This window comes from Rhincodon typus, chromosome 9 (genome assembly GCF_021869965.1).
Source record: "Rhincodon typus isolate 14 chromosome 9, sRhiTyp1.1, whole genome shotgun sequence".
In the NCBI taxonomy this organism is placed as follows: domain Eukaryota; kingdom Metazoa; phylum Chordata; class Chondrichthyes; order Orectolobiformes; family Rhincodontidae; genus Rhincodon; species Rhincodon typus.
The window spans coordinates 25246260-25265196 of record NC_063340.1 but is presented as its reverse complement, the minus strand read 5'-3'; the positions used below and the strand labels follow the sequence as shown (position 1 = coordinate 25265196).

The following is an 18937-nucleotide window of genomic DNA, read 5'->3' as shown; positions in this document are numbered from 1 at the left end:
CTGGCCTGCTGTGTTCATCCAGCTCCACACCTTGTTATCTCAGACTCCAGCATCGGCAGTTCCTTCTTTATTTCAACTGTTTAAGGACTAATACTCAATATAAAACATACATTCTTTGCAATATTTACTTCTTACTTTTATCTAACAGCTTCAAACTCACTTCATTTAACTTCACTTTACCTACCTTTACTTAATTCACATGAACCCTAATGCTAACTTTACAAGTTTGGCTTGAAACAAATACGACCCCAATTTGAGTGAAGGGCCAACTTTGCTCTCTGTGTAGGTCTGGTTTCATGGTTCTTTTGTCTTCTCTGAATGTAACTTCAAGGCACATACTTCTCAAATGTTGGTCTCAAAGGCTTCTGAGAAAATCCTTTGTTCTGCTAACTTATCTCAAAATGTGCTTGGTTTCCAGAAAGTTCTCTGGCACTCAGCCAATGGAATTTACTGGTAAACAACTCCCAAATATTTACACCAAGTCTAAACAATGACATTCTATGCTCCATATAAGATATGGTGCCAGTATGTCTATAGACGCCATGACACTTGCCTTATTTGGTCAACACTGGAAACTGCAGGTCACAACATGTCCTGGCTGCAGTTTAACTGAGGTCAGAGTTTAAACTAGCTTGACCAAAATTCCCAACATGTTTTCTGTTGCTGGCCACCTGACCACAGTGGGTAACAGCCAGTCCTGGAAGTCAGCTCACTGAAAATCAAGTGGGATCATTGGGGCCACTGTGTGGTAAGGAAACTGTGGAATCCAATAATGAGGATTGGTAGAAGCTTGCTGGAATGCTGAGGAGGTAATAATTGTGACAGGAGGCAACTCACACATAATGGTATCAGACTATGGTGCTCTGGGGACATGATTTACTGCAAAGAGGGGACATCATCAACGCTCACCGCCACCCTGGACCTGACAGCTGGGCAGTGCATTACAATGGATGCTATGCTAAGCTGCAGAATTTGGACTTGGGTGGTAATGTTGAGATGAAGCCATAAATAAAAGAATCTAGGGTTAGAAGATATGGAATATCAGAACTGATGGGGTCAGCAGGGAGTGCAAGGAAGAAAGGAATTTGAAGGTTTGGAGGATCCCCAGAATACCAGGTTGAGCCTGTAATTCACTGTGCCAAGCGTGATCTGCATTTTCTCCGATCCTCAACCACACATAGTGGAAATATAAAATGGCTGTGACCACGCCCAGAGAGACCCAGAAAGGCCCATCTCATGATGCAAGTGTCATCAATAGAAAAGGATTATTTTCTGTTAATGTCCAAAGTTATTTATGATCTGAATACTACGTCTTAGAGGTCTGCACCAGGAAACCTGTATCCTTGAGAACATTCATGTTCATGAGAACTCTCACAATGTGCCACATATCCTTGCATGCTGTCTTGCTCAACTGGAGGGCAAGTGGATGTGATAGGTGCTGAGGAGCTGGGAATGCTGCAACAGTTTTGTGAGAAGGAAGATAAATATACTGTGGAGGAATATCACTTTCATAGATGTGACACTGCGCAGAGTTGGGCACAAGAAGCCAGACAGAACTTAATTGACACCCAGTTCCAATAGATCGGAGTTGGGTTCATTGCCTGTAAATTTTTTGTTGTTCAAAAACAAGCATTTCCTGTTTAGATCCAGAAACAAATGCAGTTTTTTTTTTGTTCTATCTTAGGTTTTCTTGTCATTTAATAAATGTCCACAGTAACAACTATTGGAAGGCTTTCCACTCTGAATTGCTCCCACATTGAGCAATATGAAGATGTTATGCTCTATTGGGCATTAGGGAAAGAATAGTGCTTCTTCTGACAGGCTTTTAACATGGTATAACATTAAGGATGGTTAACCTTGTACCTTCATGCTTATTGCGCAGATACTATGACAGTCATGCACACAGGTGAGCATCGTAAGTGGCAATACGTATAATAAACATACAAAGTGTCATCTCTGCTATCTCTGTGCATCCAGAAGCTTTTCTGTTTCATTTTCCTCACACTATTTGTTCTGTCAAGGGCTATTCGTGACAGTGTTTGACCTGAGGCACAGGTGAGCTTTAAACAACTAGTTACAATTTAAAGATTACATCTGACCAGAACAGGTATTGATACTGGAGTGAGCATTTATGGCAAAAGAGAGAACCTGATGCACTAACGAAGTCTGGTGTGATACTGAACCTTTTGTGGCATTGTAGATCTTTGTATGAAGGACAGCTTGCATCTCAAAAGATATTTTGAATACGTAGGAACATTAGCTCGAACTGAAGGATATCAGTGTATATTCATCTTTCATTCTCCCAGAGTCCAAATGAATACAGGCATGCAATATACAGAATATATTTTTTTTTAATAAAGTTCATTAACCACTCCTTCTGAGAGCTGTTGTAAGAAATGAGTCATACAGCCAAAGTTACACAGGCAGTGAAGCAGATTAAAGGTTGGATTGTTAAAGGCTTACTCCACAATGATTTCCAGTAATTTACTGCAATAAAGATCAGAAAGTGCCTATAAAGTGCATCATATTACATTATTGTAAATAAGCAGAACATTGTTATTTCACTTACTGCATAGCACAATAGCCATCTACTGACCATTATTTCTTTGTATAATAATGTTTACAACTATCATGTACTACTGTGTGAAAATAAAATTTGTTTCTATTACTTGTGGTAACTGGTTCAATAGCACCCAACGGTTAGTTCGGTTTCCAGATAAAAATAAATTAAACCAATACCTGTAAACTATTTTTAAATGAAAAATCATAAATAAATTACCCCCAAGAACTGTAATTCCATTTGTGAAGAATTTAATATCTTCATTTATAAAATTAAAGTAACTAAGGTTAAAACAAAAAGTTCAACTACTTAATTTTGAAAGCAGGATTCACTGATCAACGGAGGATTCCGTGGACCCCACAGAAAAGAACCAAAACATTCTTTTCTATTAGAAGAGCCATCCAGATGGGGCTCGCTTTTTCTTTTTGCACTCTTTGGTTGCTGTAATATCTTCGGCATCTTCTGCAATTCCTGCATTATTATCCTTATGTTTATAGGGTCCCGAGAAGCCTTTAATGTTATTTCATTAAAAGGAAATGTCAGTATAAAGTCACCAATGCGGCTCATAGGCTTCTTATCAACTTCTGAAATACTGTACTGAGGAAAAGATGCTAGTTTGTACCTTTGGAAATCAACTGAAGGAAACCTCGGGCCTATTTTACGAAAATATCCATCAGACTGTCCAGATTTTGCTTCCAGCAACATTACTCTGCCCATTGGATTCTGTGTTCGTATATAACTTCTGTTCATCTTTTCTCTCATCTGTGAAGTCAAGGTTTTCTTTGGCAGTGATCTAGTGGGCTTCACATTCTTTGTGCATTCCTTAGTGTTCAAACAATAGACAGACACAGCACCAGTAGAACCATACACCTTCTTGAAATTTTTCCCAGAATCTTCCCCAGTGGAACGTGGCATATGAGAGAACTGCTGTTTGTTGGTGCAAGATGATTTGTTCTCTTCTTCTACTTTTTGGGAATCCATCTCTTGGTCTTCACTTTGGTTGTACCCATTAGATTGACTGCAACTTTTACGATAGACTAATAGGGAATTATTTTGAGTGCTGGACCAAATTTCTTTTGCTTTCTTAGAATTGTTGGAGTGAAGAGGCAGTACATTTCCATACGAGTTAGTCACATAAAAGGAAGGATGGCTCCGAGAAAGTATATTATATTGCCAGGGACTTGGGTAACCACGTTGGCGCAATCTATCAACCTCTTTATAATTCAGCAGATCAATGAGGTCATATAAAAGCCCTTTCTTCACTATTACATCAGCATTACAGTCTACCATTAGTGCTGGACTATAATTTACTTCTAAAAGCCATGGCTTTATGTTGTCATCTATTAGGATATCAAAACCAAAGAGTTCAAGACAGTTAGGAGGGGATGGAATGGAGGGAGTAATTGTTAACAAAGTCATTGTCACAATATTGCTTATTCTCTGCCACATGAGTGGTTCATTTATATTAAGACTGTGCAGAAAAGCACGGAATTGGCTCATTGTCCATTTGCAACCAGAACCAACCCGTTCTTTATCCACTGTGTAGGAAGGTCCAAATCTATTGATGCTGGTATTTGTCAAATGAGCATACACATTATCTAAAGATGCAAGATTATACTTTTCTGTCCCAAACCGCACCAGACCTTCTTGATAAATATAAACCATCAATGGACAGAAACTAGTGACACAAACATAGATTCGTAAGTCAAATTTGTAACCAGAGATGAGAAGAGGATTGCTGATATATTTTTGTACTATAACAGAACAGCTGTAAGTCAAATCTTTAATATCTTGAAATATAAATATTCCTCTACCACGAGAGAGATCAACAGGCTTGCATATCCAGTATCCAAGCTTTCCACCATTTGCCTTCTTGTCTTTCGTATACTCAGCAACAAATTTGGTGTAATCATTGGGGAGAATGAAAGCTATAGGGCTAAAGTTATATGTTGTAGAGCCATAAACCCCTGACATACGTTTTAAATTACGAGCAAGATTGTCTTTTCGAGTTATGCCCATGATTTTTGGGTAGTGGATCAACCTTTGCCAAGGCATAATGTTTTCATACTCCGCATTAGAAAAACCAGATCGCCAATACAAGTTCCAATCATTTTCATCCTGTTCTTCCTCATTAAATTCCACCCAACCACGCTCAAGGAGAACATGACGCACAATTTCAGGTGTGCCTTCATGGAGACGAAAGACCAATGACTTGGTTAGGTCTTCTGATCCAGATTGATATGACATGATTCTATGCAAATGTTACTACCCTTTAAAGGCAGAAATAGAGAGAGGAAAAGAAAAGAGATTAATAATTCTATCTTATATTACAATATGATGACAAGTACACTGCTGAATCTAAACAAAGTCAATTTATGTTGGGCAAGTGAATTTGAAAACTTAAAACAATATTCCAATCTAGCCAATAATTAAGCACATATCTCACTAGTTACAGTGGAATAAGTGCATTAAATTGATGTAGCAGCAGCATTCCATTTCTGAAGGTGCAGATTTTAGAACTTGTCTAAAAATGTGAAGACTGAGTATAAATAAATAATTTGGATGTGCATATATCAGGTATGATTAGTAAGCTTGTAGGTGATATAAAATTGGACAATGGAGAAGATTACTTCAGAGTACAACGGGACCTTGATCACATGGGCCAATGGGACGAGGAGTGGCAGTTGGAGTTTAACTTAGACTAATGTGAGGTGTTGCATTTCGGTAAGGCAAATCAGGGTAGGGCATATACATTTAATGGTAGGGGAGTGTTGCTGAACAAAGAGACCTTGGGGTACAGCTTCACAGTTCCTTGAAAGTGGAGTCACAAGTAGACAGGGTAATGAAGAAGGTATTTGGTATGCTTGCATTTATTGGTCAGTGCACAGAGTATAGGAGTTGGGATATCATGTTGCAGCTGTACAGAATATTGGTTAGGCCACTGTTGGAGTACTGTATTCAGTTTTGGTCTCCCTGTTATAGGAAAGATGTTGTGAAACTTGAAAGGGTTCAGAAAAAAATTACAAAGATGTTGCTGGGGTTAGAGAGTTTGAGCTATTAGAGAGGCTAAATAGGCTGGGGCTATTTTCCCTAGAGTGTCAGAGGTTGAGGGGGGACCTCACTGAGGTTTATAAAACCATGAGAGGCATGGATCGGGTGAATAGTCAAGGTCTTTTTCCCAGTGTAGGGGAGTCTAAAACCAGAGGGCATAGGTTTACAGGTGAGAGGGAAAAGATTTTAAAATGACCTAAGGTGCAACCTTTTTATGCAAAGGATGGTGCATGTATGGAATAAGCTGCCAGAGAAAGTGGAGGAGGCTGGTACAATTGCAGCATTTAAAAGGCATCTGGATGGGTACATACATAGGAAGGGTTTAAAGGGATATGGGCCAAATGCTGGCAAATGGGAGTAGATTAATTTAGGATATCTAGTCATCACGGATGAGTTGGACCGAAGGGTCTGTTTCTGTACTGTACAACTCTGACTCTAGAGTCTGAATTCTGGTGGCACTAGTGGGTGTTGTGTTGTGTTGTGTTTATGAACACCGAGTTACCACCCTCATAAGGGATTGGTAAGTACCATAGGTTCAAGTTACTTGAAAATCTCAAAATCGATTTACTTAACAGACAAAATGATAACTTGCACGTATAAAGCAACTATGTACTTATCTTTAGCCGAGTATGTTGTTGATTGGATTCCTTATAGCTACTGATCATGGATGTCATTCTCATTTTTGGGTCAGTAACATACTCAACTCAAAGCAGTGACAATGGAATGTGTAGCTGGCTCCCTGCCCTCACCTTATGGGTTGTGGGAGCCCATAATACCTCAAACGACAAACTACTGCCTGCCAATTGATTTGAAAGATATTATAAAATGCAAGGAGCCTTTCTGTGAATCCATCCACATTTTCATTATTTTCTGAATGAGAAGAGCAATATAAACAAAAACAAATAGCTACAATTTAAAGATTTACACTTACATCTGACCCTAGCACAATTCACATTCTGGTTTTGTGACCGTCTACTTGATTCTTAGTTCTTTTTTATATAAATCAGGTCTTGAAACTCCTAGCTGAAAGTTGAGCCAATGACCTAGAGTTTTCAGTCACTGTCAGTATCTCATGGGAAAAGTCAGTTACATATATGTTGGCAGATGCAAATCTCAAAAGTGGAGTTATGTGCTTGGCTGCTCATAAATTATGAAAAGCCAAGTCTGACTGAATACAGGAGCACCAGACTGAAACAATAGGAGGTAAGCAGCAAAACAGCCGAGTTAACTGTCAGATAGCTGGAAAGGCTGGTGTTGCCCCCAAATTTTGTAGATTGTCTTTCTTGAAAGGATAGGATAGAGTTGAAAATGGGGAGGAACTTCTCCAAGAGGAATAAGAGATGACAAAATGATGAGATTGATTTCAATGATTATGTAGGATATACAACGCAGAAACAGGCCAGTCAGCCCAATGTATCAATGTGGACATTTATGCTTTACTTGATCCTCCCATTTTTCCTCATCTACAACTCCAAACGTAACCATCTATTCACTTCTATGTCAAATGATTTCCCAGTTTCCGTATAAATTTGCTTTAAATACATCCTGAGAGAGAGAGTGTTCCACACCTTTGCCACTTTTTGTGTAAAATGCTTTCTTCCCAAATTCCCTGTAGGATTTCTTGATTACCTTATATTGATGAACTCTAGATATGTTCTTCCTAACAATGAGAACCTTTCTCTCTGCATCCAATCTCCAAAAGCCTTTCATAATTTTGTAGGCTTCTGTTTGATCACCTCAGCCTTCTGTTTTCAAGAGAAAAGATACACAGCCTGTCGATCCTTTTCTGATATGTATACCCATATATTTTTGGCACTGTCCTTGTAAATCTTCTCTGTCAGCTCTGCAGTTGCTCTATATCCTTGTCATATGGTGATCAAAGCTGCACAGTACTGTAAAGTGTGGTCTAATTAAGTTTTGATACAGATTTAGTATAACTTCATTACATTTCAATTCAATTCTTCTAGAAATAAAGCCTAATACTTGTTCTTTTCATGGCCTTGCTAAACTGTACTGCAACTTTTAGTGATGTGTAACTGTACACCGAGATTCCTCTGTTCTTCTATCCCACCTAGAGTTGTACCTTTCAAATGCTATTTAACCTTCTGATTCTTCCTTCCAAAACAATGTTGAACTTTATTTACAGATTATTTGCATATTCTGCAAGTTTATTAATATCCCCTGTAATTTGTTATAGTCCTCTTCAGAACTGACCACTCCTCTCCTCCCCAGAAACTGGTATCATGTACAAGTTTAGAAATTGTTTTTTTGATTCCACAGTCCAAATCATTCATGTAAATTGTGAACAATTGTGATCCCAGCACTACTTCTGTGGGTAAACATTTCTCACCCTCTGCTACTCTGAATAACTATTTCTTATTCCCATCCTCAACTTTCTGTCTTGAGGCCTCCTAGTAATCCATTCTGCAACTTCTCACCCGATTCCAAAGTCAGTGATTTTTATTCATCACTACATTAGGGACACCATATTAAACACATTTTCAAAATCCGGATTCACTACATTTACTGTAGTACTGATTTCAGCTTTCACTGCTAATACTGAAAATAAAAATCAATGAGATCAATCGATCAACTTTTGCCAAAATTCATGCTAACTATTCATTATTATTCTTGTTTCTATAGATGTTCTACTATTCTTTCCATGAGTAAGAGCACCACATTTCTCCTTACCACTGACACCAAGAGGATGTCTATAATTCTCCGGACATAAACATAGAACATAGAACAGTACAGCACAGTACAGGCCCCTCGACCCATGATATTGTGCCGACTTATTATCCTACTAAGATCAATCTACCCTGCATACCCTACATTTTACTATCCTCCACGTGCCTATCTAAGAATCGTTTAAGTGTCTCTAAAGTATCTGACTCCACTACCACTGCTGGCAGCACATTCCATATGCCCACCACTCTCTGAAGAACTCTCTGTGAAGAACCTACCTCTGACATCTCCCCTATACCTTCCTCCAATCACCTTAAAATTATGCCCCCTCGTAATAGTCATTTCCGCCTTGGGAAAAAGTCTGACTATCCACTCTATCTATGCCTCTCATCATCTTGTACACCTTTATCAAGTCATCTCTCATCCCTCTTCGCTCCAATGAAAAAAGCCCTAGTTCCCTCAACCTTTCCTCACAAGACCTGCCCTCCAGTCCAGGTAGCATCCTGGTAAATCTCCTCTGCATCCTCTCTAAAGCTTCCACATCTTTCCTATAATGAGGTGACCAGAACTGAACACAATTTTCCAAGTGTGGTCTAACCAGAGTTTTATAGAGCTGCAGCATAACCTCACAGCTCTTAAACTCAATACCCCTGCCAATGAAAACCAATATGCCTTCTTTACAACCCTATCAACTTGGGTAGCAACTTTGAGGGATCTATGGATGTGGACCCCAAGATCCCTCCGTTCCTCCACACTGCCGAGAATCCTGCCATTAACCCAGTATTCTGCATTCAAATTTGACCTTCCAAAGTGAATCACTTCACATATTGTTCCCTTTCTTAAATGTAGGGGTTGCACTGGCTTTCATCCAGTCTGTTCATACTACAGCATCAAATGAATTATTAAATATCAGTAGTAACACCTCTGTTGAAACTTCTTCAGATTGCCTTAAATTATATGGCTCTAATTCATTCAGTCCAGGTGTCTTACCATCTGAACTTGTTTAGCTTAGTCAATACATCCTCTTATTTTTATTTAAACACACTGTTCTCCACATCAATTAATTTTGTCCCCACTTGGAATATCTTCCAAATATTGAAGTTAATTTTAATATTTCTGTCATTTTCACTATTGTTACTTATATTATCTGGTTTCTCCCTTAATAGTCCTATTCCCAACACAGCCTTTTTATAAAAATTGATGTGCCTGTAAAATATTTAACTATTTTATATTTGTTGATCATTTGTATTCATTTTTCTTCTTTGCCTTCCTAATTTTTGATTTTCAGCTGTGTTTATTTATACCACAATACTAGAGGGAAGCACTCCCTGCACATGGTCAGATACAGTGAGAGTCTGGGGTTTGGAGTTTTGCAAAACTGGAAGGAGACTGAACCTGTCTAAACATGACAAGTCGATCCCAATTCCAGCATTCCCATCCTATTCCTAGCATCCCAATTCTCTCTGGAACGGGATGAAGGCAGGCTTCATTGTGAGGGTACACATCTCTTTGACCACTCATGGCCCCATTGTCTGGATTCAGGAACCTTTTGAAAGGTAAGTGAAAACCATTTTACCATTCCACAATGGCTCCTCAGTGCCAACTCACATTTCCATATATCACCACAGCTTCTTTTAGTCCCATGACAACGCTCAACTTGTCAACTGTCCATGCCAACTCATGGTCCTTCCATGTCCATTCACTCGTGCACAACCAATAGGCCTACAGTAACAACGGCATGTGTGGAACTGCTCAGAAAAAAAAACTACATCACCCATTCACAAATTGTGTTTTGAAAAAGAACTGCTGATTTTTTAACCCTATAAAAAAGGGTCAATTAATCAAATCACTGAAGTATCAATAACAAAAGCTATCAACATAACATTAACAAAACAGATCACGAAAAGATAACTCATAAATTCAGTGATGTCAGTCAGTCATGTTCTCTGCACCTAAGTAAACCTGCTAACAAGGTACTTTTATAAGTGTTGAAGCTCCTAACAAAGCCTTACAATGCCTGCCACATTTCAATTAGATTTTATATATTAGTTCAATGCCACCTATAAGGCATCCCTCAAATGCCAGTCTTCATCATCCACTTAATCTTACAAAAGAAACTTACAGGCAGTGTCCACAAGACGCTGAACTACTTGCAAGGTGTTTGCTTCACCGAGAAACAGGGCAAGGAGTTCTGGTTTTGAATTCCATTCTAGTGGTTAGGTGTCCAGTATCAGTGGCACAGTGCTGGTACCAAGTTGATTGCACCATGACTATACAGTCATTACAGCAGCCCTGTGAAGTAGCACAAACCACAAACTTTCATACCGTTTTCTGTTTCATTTATTCTAGCATATTTGCTCACCCATTCTTGGTTTACATAACCCTTTCCTATGGATTGATCCCATGAATGAGAGGAAATCATCGGGAGCAGTCAGAGAAGAAGCTGATGGCAATAATGTTGATGATAATAACAAAGGGGAAGAAATACAATAGAGAATATTGGTCTCTTCCCTACTCCATTTACTACCAGGAAATATTTGTCCTAACTTTTACATGCCTACCTAACCCAACTTTCTGCATCCATTTTGCTACTAAAATGGATCCAAATCCATTATTACCATTCCATTATACCCTAATTACTTTTGACCCTGCTGTCCAGACATTTTACCTTTTTGATACCTTTTCCAGCCTTTTCACATTTCTCCATCCGTATCTCAGGCCATCAATTGCTGAAACCCTGATCCACATGACTTTTAAACTTGGCTATCCCCAATGTCTCCTGTCTAGTTTCCCATCTCAACGTAATTTCATCCTAAACTCTACCACCAAATTTTTAAAATTTTCACCATATTTGCTTCCACTCATCATATTTATATTGTCTGTATTGGTTCCCAGTCCACCAACCTGTGTTTAAATCCTACTAGGATCTTGATAATAGCCTGCCTCTATAAACCTTTCCTGATTTACAATCCTCTGGTACATGTCTTTGGGTCCCACCACTGGCACCATACTCCAAACTCCAGAATTTTCTCCATAAATATCTTAAAGTTAAAGTTAAAATGTAAAAATCTGATTTCTCATTTAATACATTCCTCAAAACTCTCTCTATAACGAAGCCATCAACAAGGCTGAACTTTACACCGTACTCCAGTAGGCATGACATGGCAAATGGGTAAGGAATCTAAAATTGGGCAGAATACCATGGACATTATTCCTTGCACTGGTTTAGCAATTTCTTCAATAGTGGCTGGAGGTCAATGCCAACTAGCACAACTTGTAGCTTTTGTTAGGATGTGATTACAAGTCCTCTCAGAATAGCAGGGTGTCCCCTTAAGGTTTTCTTCCGACTCTACCAGTTTTCCTTGCCCTCAGCTTGTCCACCCTCCTCGCTGACCCCTGCAACTGTGACCTGGTAATACTTGCCACCCCATCCAAATCATGTCAGCATTTGGCACCAGTGGCAATCTCCAGCAAGGAGCCACCTCAACCTGGTGACACTGCTGGCGTGAGAAAGCAGTCAGGTATTTGATTGATGAGTAGCTCTGACATCTGACATACTCCCAGAAGTTGGTGAAAGGCCTGGTTTGATCTAATTAACTGTCCACTGGCTATGAAATGGTTGCAGGGCAAGCCTCTAGAGAAGGGACCTGTTTGCCCTCAGTTGGTATGGTATAAGGGGGAATAGGGATCCCCAATGGAACCTAAAATTCCACTCAACATTTCCTTCCTTTAGTGTCAATTATACCTTAGTTGAATATGCTGCCGAGTTACTTCAGTGTCTTTCGTGAAGACTGATGCAAAGTATTTATTCAACTCTTCTGCCATTTCCTGGTTCCTCATAATTATTTCTGCAGCCTGGAGTCTACGTTCACTTTGGTTTCTGTCTTTTTAAAAATATATTTAAAGAAACTCTTGCTATCCATCTTGATATTGCTTGCAAGTTTATACTCGAGGTGTATCTGCTCCCTCTTCATTTTTTTGGTTGTCTTTTACTGGTTTTGAGAACATTCCCAATCCTCTGGCTTACCATTAATCTTTGACACATTGTATGTTTCTTCTTTCAAACTGATACTTTCTTCAATTTCCATAGTTAACCATGGTTGGCTTATCACAGGGAAAAGGCAGGAAAATGGAGTTGAGGATTATCAGATCTGTCATGATCTCATTGAATGGCAGTGTAGCTTCAATGGGCTGAATGGCATACTTCTGTTCCCTATTATTAATATCGAGCTAACAGGTTTGGAGTTCTCAGTTTTCTCTCCCTCCTTTCTTAAATAGTGAGGTTATACTTGCTAATAATCAGTTTGCAGGAGTCGATATAATTTTTAAAGACAACCACCAATGAATCCACTAAGTAGTTTGCAACTGCATACTAACTAATCCATTTAGTTTTGAGCACTCTCTTCATAAATACCATTATTTTCCATAAGTCTCTTGTGTTTCTGGGAAATTTTCTGTATTTCCTGCTGTAAACACTGACACAAAGTTATTGTTTAATTTTTGCACCAGTTCCCTGTTCTCCATTACAAATTCTCCTATCTTCATCTGTAATGGACCCACATTTGACTTTGCTAACGCTTTCACATACCAGAAAGGCTTTTAGTGTGCCTTTATGTTAGTCATGAGTTTACATTCATATTCACTTTTTTACTTTATCAATTTGTTGCTGAATTATAAATTGCTCCCAATCCTTGGGCTTTTTGTAGCAATCTTATAAGCCACTTCCTTTGATCAAATGAAATCTTTAACTTCTTTTTGTTAGCCACGGTTGATTCACCTTTCCTGTCTAAATACTAGAGAAATGTATATTCATTGTTGACCACATAATGCTTCCTCACATATTAGCCATTGCTTGTCTATCATCAAACGCTGGACATAGGAAACAGAATTATGACCCTAATATCAGAACTAACTTATCATTTTCAAACAGAATATAAAACTTGATCATTTTGTAGTAACTATTTTCCTAATTTGCCCTTAAATGCCAAATTATAATTGGTCCTTATTACATGATACTAAAATCTTCCTCCACTTTTGTTTCTTAACATAATTCTGCTTTCTGATCCTATGTAGCACTTGCCTTCATTTTGTCTGCCTTCTAATTTATTTTTCCATTTTCTGTTACCCATTATGCGCCTCTGCTCCCAGCTTCCTTGTAGGTTCCTGTAAATCTTGCTTAAGCCGTCACCAACAGTACTAGAAAATCCCACTGTGAGGATGTCAGTCTTATGCCTGCCAAGGCAGGACCTGTTCATTTTATACAGATCCCACCTGCTTCAGATCTAGTCCCAATGCCTCAGAAATCTTGCGCTCTCCTTAGTACACAAATTCCCCAGCTATGCATTCAATTGCTCAATCTTTCTATTCCTAAGCACGTAGGACTGGGAGTAAGAATGGTCTGGAGCAGCTCCAAGACACCTGTAGGATTGAGGTTTCTTTTCAATAATAATTATTTTGACTTAAAAAAGTCAGGAATTAAATTATATTTTGTTTAATTAAGGACATTCTAAAGTAGTTTTTCCCAGTAGTGAAGAAAGCCAGGTGAAAAGTAAGGTCATTAGTTTTCTGGTTGCTATTTTACGACACAGCTAATATATACTAAGCTAACATACGAGAATACTTTGAGAGAAAACATGTTTACTCAAAGGCGCAGCTACGCTTTAAAGCATAATTCAAGGTATGTGATACATCTAAGTATATTCGTTTGCGAGATTATTTTGAGCTTCAATTTGTTTTCGGTATCAACAATGTTGTGGGGTCATATGGTTCTTGTAGCCAAAGGATGTTTTCTCCAAAAGCTCTGATTCAGTGAGACATTTAGGATGATAGTTAATCACTGGGCAGTGACACTACATATTCTAAGGAAATGCATTAATGGTTCATTGCTACACCCTCATTTTGGTACGGATCTATTGAATTACTAAACAAAGAAAGGCAAGTTGTTACGAAAGGGATAATTACATAAAATGATTTGCACGTAAAAGAACAAATGAGGAGACAGGAGGAAATGGTATCAATAAGATGATTATTGCTTTTAAAGAAACCAATCCCAGAAATTAGGGACGGACCACCTAGCAAATCCAAGACTGACCACAAACTATTCATGTACAAATAAGCCAATTATAGCTCAAGATACCTCTGATCATCCCCAGGGTGTTGTAGCTAGTAAGGGTTAATAAGGCTGGGGTTTTAACGGTGCAGTGCACAGGAAGGAAGATCAAACATAGAACATAAACACAAGGAGCAATAGTAGGAAATTCAGCCCTTCAAGCCTGCTCTGCCATTTGATATGATCATGGCTGATCTCATCTTGGCCACTCTCCATAACCCCTCATTACAATTTAAAAATCTGTCTATCTCCTTAAATTTACTCAATATCCCAGTATCCACTGCACTACAGAGTAGTGAATTCCACAGATTCATGACTTTGAAAGAAGTAATTTCTCCTTGTTGTTGGGGCGGCACGGTGGCTCAGTGGTTAGCACTGCTGACTCACAGCGCCAGGGACCCGGCAACTGTCTGTGTCGAGTTTGCACATTCTCCCTGTGTCTGCGTGGGTTTGCTCCGGTTTCCTCCCACAGTCCAAAGATGTGCAGGGTAGGTGGACTGGCCATGCTAAATTGCCCGTAGTGTCCAGAGATGTTTATGTTAGGTGGGTTAGACATGGGGAAATGCAGGAGTAAGGGGAATGAGTCAGGGTGGGATGCTCTTCAGAGGGGCAGTGTGGACTTGTTCCGCCAAATAGCCTGTTCTCACACTGTAGGGATTCTATGATTCTATGATCTGTTTTAAATCGGTTATCCCTTATCCTAAAACTATGACTTCTTGTTCTAGATTGCCCCACATGAGGAAACATCTTTTCTACCTCTACTTTGTTAATGTCCTCTAGCATCTTATATACCTCAACTATATCTCCTCTCATTCTTGTAAACTGCAGACAGTATAGGCCTAAACTGCTTAGTCTCTCATCTCTAATAAGACAAACCATTCATCTCTGGAATTAATCTAGTGAACTTTGTCTGAACGGCCTCCAGTAGAAGTAAGGGAACCAAAATTGTATGCAATACTCCAGATGTGGTCTCACTAATGCCTTGTACAACTGGAGCAACACTTCCCTAATTTTACATTTTATCCTTTAGCAATAAATACCAAAATTTCATTTTCCTTCCTTATTACCTGCTATACCTTCATATTCGTTTTCTGCGATTCATGCACGAACGCACCTAGATCCCTCTGCGCCACAGCACTCTGAAGTTTCTCTCTGTTTAGATAACAAGTTCTAATAAACCTGTGCCGAGTTAAATCAAAATTGTGAACTGGTATCCCAATGTGGATAGGCTGAAAACTACTGCTTTTATTAAGTATCATTTCTATTGTACTTATGAAAAACTCAATAAATTCTGTAAATTCACAAAAAAAATCTGTATATGACATGGATATTATAATCAACAGGAACTAGTAAATTTTGGATTGGCTGTGAAAATTCAGTCTTTGATTGTAATTGACCTAGGTTTGACAATCGAAAGTCAAAACGCACCCCAAAATCTCAAACATCTGCAACCCTCACACTACAGAGTCAAAGTATGACCACCTCACTAAACCTGCTAGCTACATAGTTCTCGGACTCAGATGCACCAAAGCAACACTAGCAATTGCTCAAGTTCCAAAACCCAAAGCTCAAGCTCTTGCAGCTGGTGACAAGTCCTTCAGTTGTATTTGTGAAGGAACATGGTCTGTCCTCAAATTTCCACATACTACAGGAGGCACATTCACTCAGATTGCCCTACCAAATACCTCAATTTACAAACCATTTATTGTTAGTAGAATTACTTACCAGTTGTTCATCAGTGTCTTCCCTTGTCCAAAATAAGAACCAAATATTGGAGACAAAAAAAAGGCCTCAAAAAAGAGCAGCTCCTTCAATGAACTCCCTCATTCACCAAACTGCCAGCTTCACTCTGCTCAGCTGCGTTCCGCTCAGCTGCACTCCACAATAAGGGTTTAGATCACCAGCAGAAGGGGAATGACCTTTTGGAAAAAGGCGTACAAACACAAGAAAGTCACTAAACTGGCCATTTAGTTTGTAGACCACTGTGTTATGCAGGAACTGCTGACAGGTCCTGATCCAGAAGTGAATTTCCTTATAGATGATAATGTACTTCTGTTTTCTGATTTAATTCCAGAAAAGTCCTAGTCTACAAAGTTGCGGCCATCCACCCTCCCAGACGATGACAGATGGGCTTGTGGATAGGGAGCAAGAATATTGCCTTGAGTCAAAAAGATCTGCTAGATGCTGTAATGGGGTAGCAGAAAGAGTAGGAGCAAAATGTTAAATGTCCATGGTTAAAAATTAAAATGATTACCATGTTAAATATAAAATGAGATATCATAAAGGAAATTGAGATGACATGTAGATCAAGGGTTAGTTATATATCTTTACTCCAAGTATAGCTACTGAACGGGTGCAAAAGGAACAATGTCACAGTAATATCAGACCAAATGGAACTGCAGCCTGTGTCTGTAAGGCATTATCTCTTGAATTCCCCCAAGCCATCTCCTGTTTCTTTTTTACATGCTGCTCAACAACAAAATCACCTTGAAGTTTCTCAGTTTTCACATGTACACTAACACGAAGTTCTACCTGGCAAACACCCCATCAATTCTGCCACTGTCTCTAATTGACTGCTCATTTGACAGTGTTGTAGGGTGATGGGGCAATGACATTAGAGATCAAGTTGGGAATTTTACATTTTGCAGTATTTGGAGGATTGGTAAGGTAGCCAGTACAAGAGTAAACATTTATTCCTCTTTCCTAGGGAGAAATTTCCCTTCTAGTTGATTTCTGGTCAGTGACATGCTGAAACCCAACTACCCTGACCAGCAGATGAGAATTGTGCAGTTTTTGCAGGGACTTCTAAGCTGGTATTCCAGCGGCTCGTCATGGCAGTCTTGCAGCAGCATTGTCTTTTATCCGATCTCAGGAGCCATGAATTGAACTAAAATAGACTTTGTCTTAATGTTTTAAAAATCTATGCCTTCTGTTGTTAACATAGGCATTGTGGTATTGTGACCTAAACACTTTTCACTGTTTTTGTTTTGTAAAAAATACAAGTGACAATAAATGGCCATTCTATTCTACGACTGGCTTGCCCAAAAATATCACCAGTAGAAACAATCTGGCCAAATATATACACGCAAAGGACGATGGCAATGCTTTGCAACTTATGATCCAATGTGACCCAATTTTGATTTGCCATCACCATCTCAAGGGAAATTAGGGATCAGCAACAAAGGCTGGCCTTGCTACGGATCTTCAGATCCCATGAATGACAACAAATACATAATATATTGAAAATGGATATGACTCCAGATGTCAACAAAAATATCACACACAGTCTCCCATCCTTATCACCACTTGCCCATCCTGCCATAGCACCTCCCATTGCCAACACACATTACCTACCCTCACCATATGCACCCATCCAAAGCTGCCATACACCCCTTGTCCCGTTGCTTCCACACACTCCCTTATCCCCTCACTGCCATGCATCCTTCCCTTTGACCCCATTTGCAGCTGCTCCCCACTCCACCTCAACTCCCCTCGGTGTGGTCACTTACACCATCTCCCCACAGCCTCCAATAAACCCCTTCTTCTACCTTCTCCCCCAAGCAGCCCTCCTCCCTCCCTTGACACTAAGCCCCTCTCCCTTCTATTCCACCCATGCCACAATGCAAAGCTCAACTATCCTCTCTGTAACTCCTAGTGCTCCCATCTCCCCTCACTGCCACATACTCTCTCATCCCCTTCACAGCATGTCCCCCTCTCCCCTCATCTCCACCTCTCATGCCCCCACAGTCACCTATCCTCTCCCCACCCCCCTACCTACCCTCCCTCCCTCAGTCTCAGTGGCTCCATCTGAATGTCCCCTCACTCCCTACCTCATTACCCTCTCTGTCCTCCTCTTCACTCCCTCCCAGGGCTGAGCACACTCCGGACTCCCCTACCGCCTCGAGGCTCCACTCACCTCCTATCCCGGTTCCTCCGTTGCCGTTACTCGTGGTCGGTAACTCGGCCGCTCTGTTCTAAACTGTCTTTACGGTCGCTAGGCAACAGCGCGCGTCCATGGTCATCACAGTAGCCTCAACGTCACTTCCTGCGTTCCGGACTGTGGACAGAGTATAGGTTCGGGGTCAAAGATCAGGGAAAGGATCTAGCTGGACTTGCCCGGTAACCAGCCTCAGTCTTATTGTCTATCTATTAACATGTGGTCTAGGATTTCAAACAAGGAAGCGACCATTTTAAAAACTAATCCTTTGCTCGTTTCCGTCTTAAATGGGAAACTATTACTTGATACCCTGCTCCCTAGTTCTAGATTCTCCCAAATTAGGGCATATGCTCTCAGCATCTATCCTATGGAACCTTGTTAGACTCTTATGATTAATAATCACCTGTCATTCTTCTAAACTCCAGTGAATATAAGCTGAACCTTTCCTCACATGACAACATTGCTCATCAATCGGGCGAACTTTTTCTGAAACAACAAGGTGCAGAGCTGGATGAACACAGCAAGCCAAGCAGCATCATAGGAGCAGAAAGGCTGACGTTTCGGGCCTAGACCCTTCATCAGAAAAATTTTTCTG

General features: G+C 39.8%; 1 protein-coding gene across 2 annotated transcripts; it reads right to left on the bottom strand.

Moving 5' to 3' along the window:
- Window positions 1–2424: 2424 nt before the first annotated feature.
- ttll2 (tubulin tyrosine ligase-like family, member 2) lies at window positions 2425–18479 on the bottom strand. Of its 2 annotated transcripts, XM_048601155.1 has the most exons (3): window positions 18322–18479; window positions 16131–16324; window positions 2425–4830 (listed from the first exon to the last, which is right to left on the bottom strand). In XM_048601155.1, the coding sequence occupies exon 3, from the start codon at window positions 4805–4807 to the stop codon at window positions 2870–2872; it is 1938 nt and encodes a 645-aa protein (XP_048457112.1). In that variant the 5' UTR covers window positions 4808–4830; window positions 16131–16324; window positions 18322–18479; the 3' UTR covers window positions 2425–2869. The 2 variants fall into 2 exon arrangements, with proteins under 2 accessions (XP_048457112.1, XP_020375798.2); XM_020520209.2 differs by lacking the exons at window positions 16131–16324; window positions 18322–18479 and adding an exon at window positions 10419–10523.
- Window positions 18480–18937: the final 458 nt, after the last annotated feature.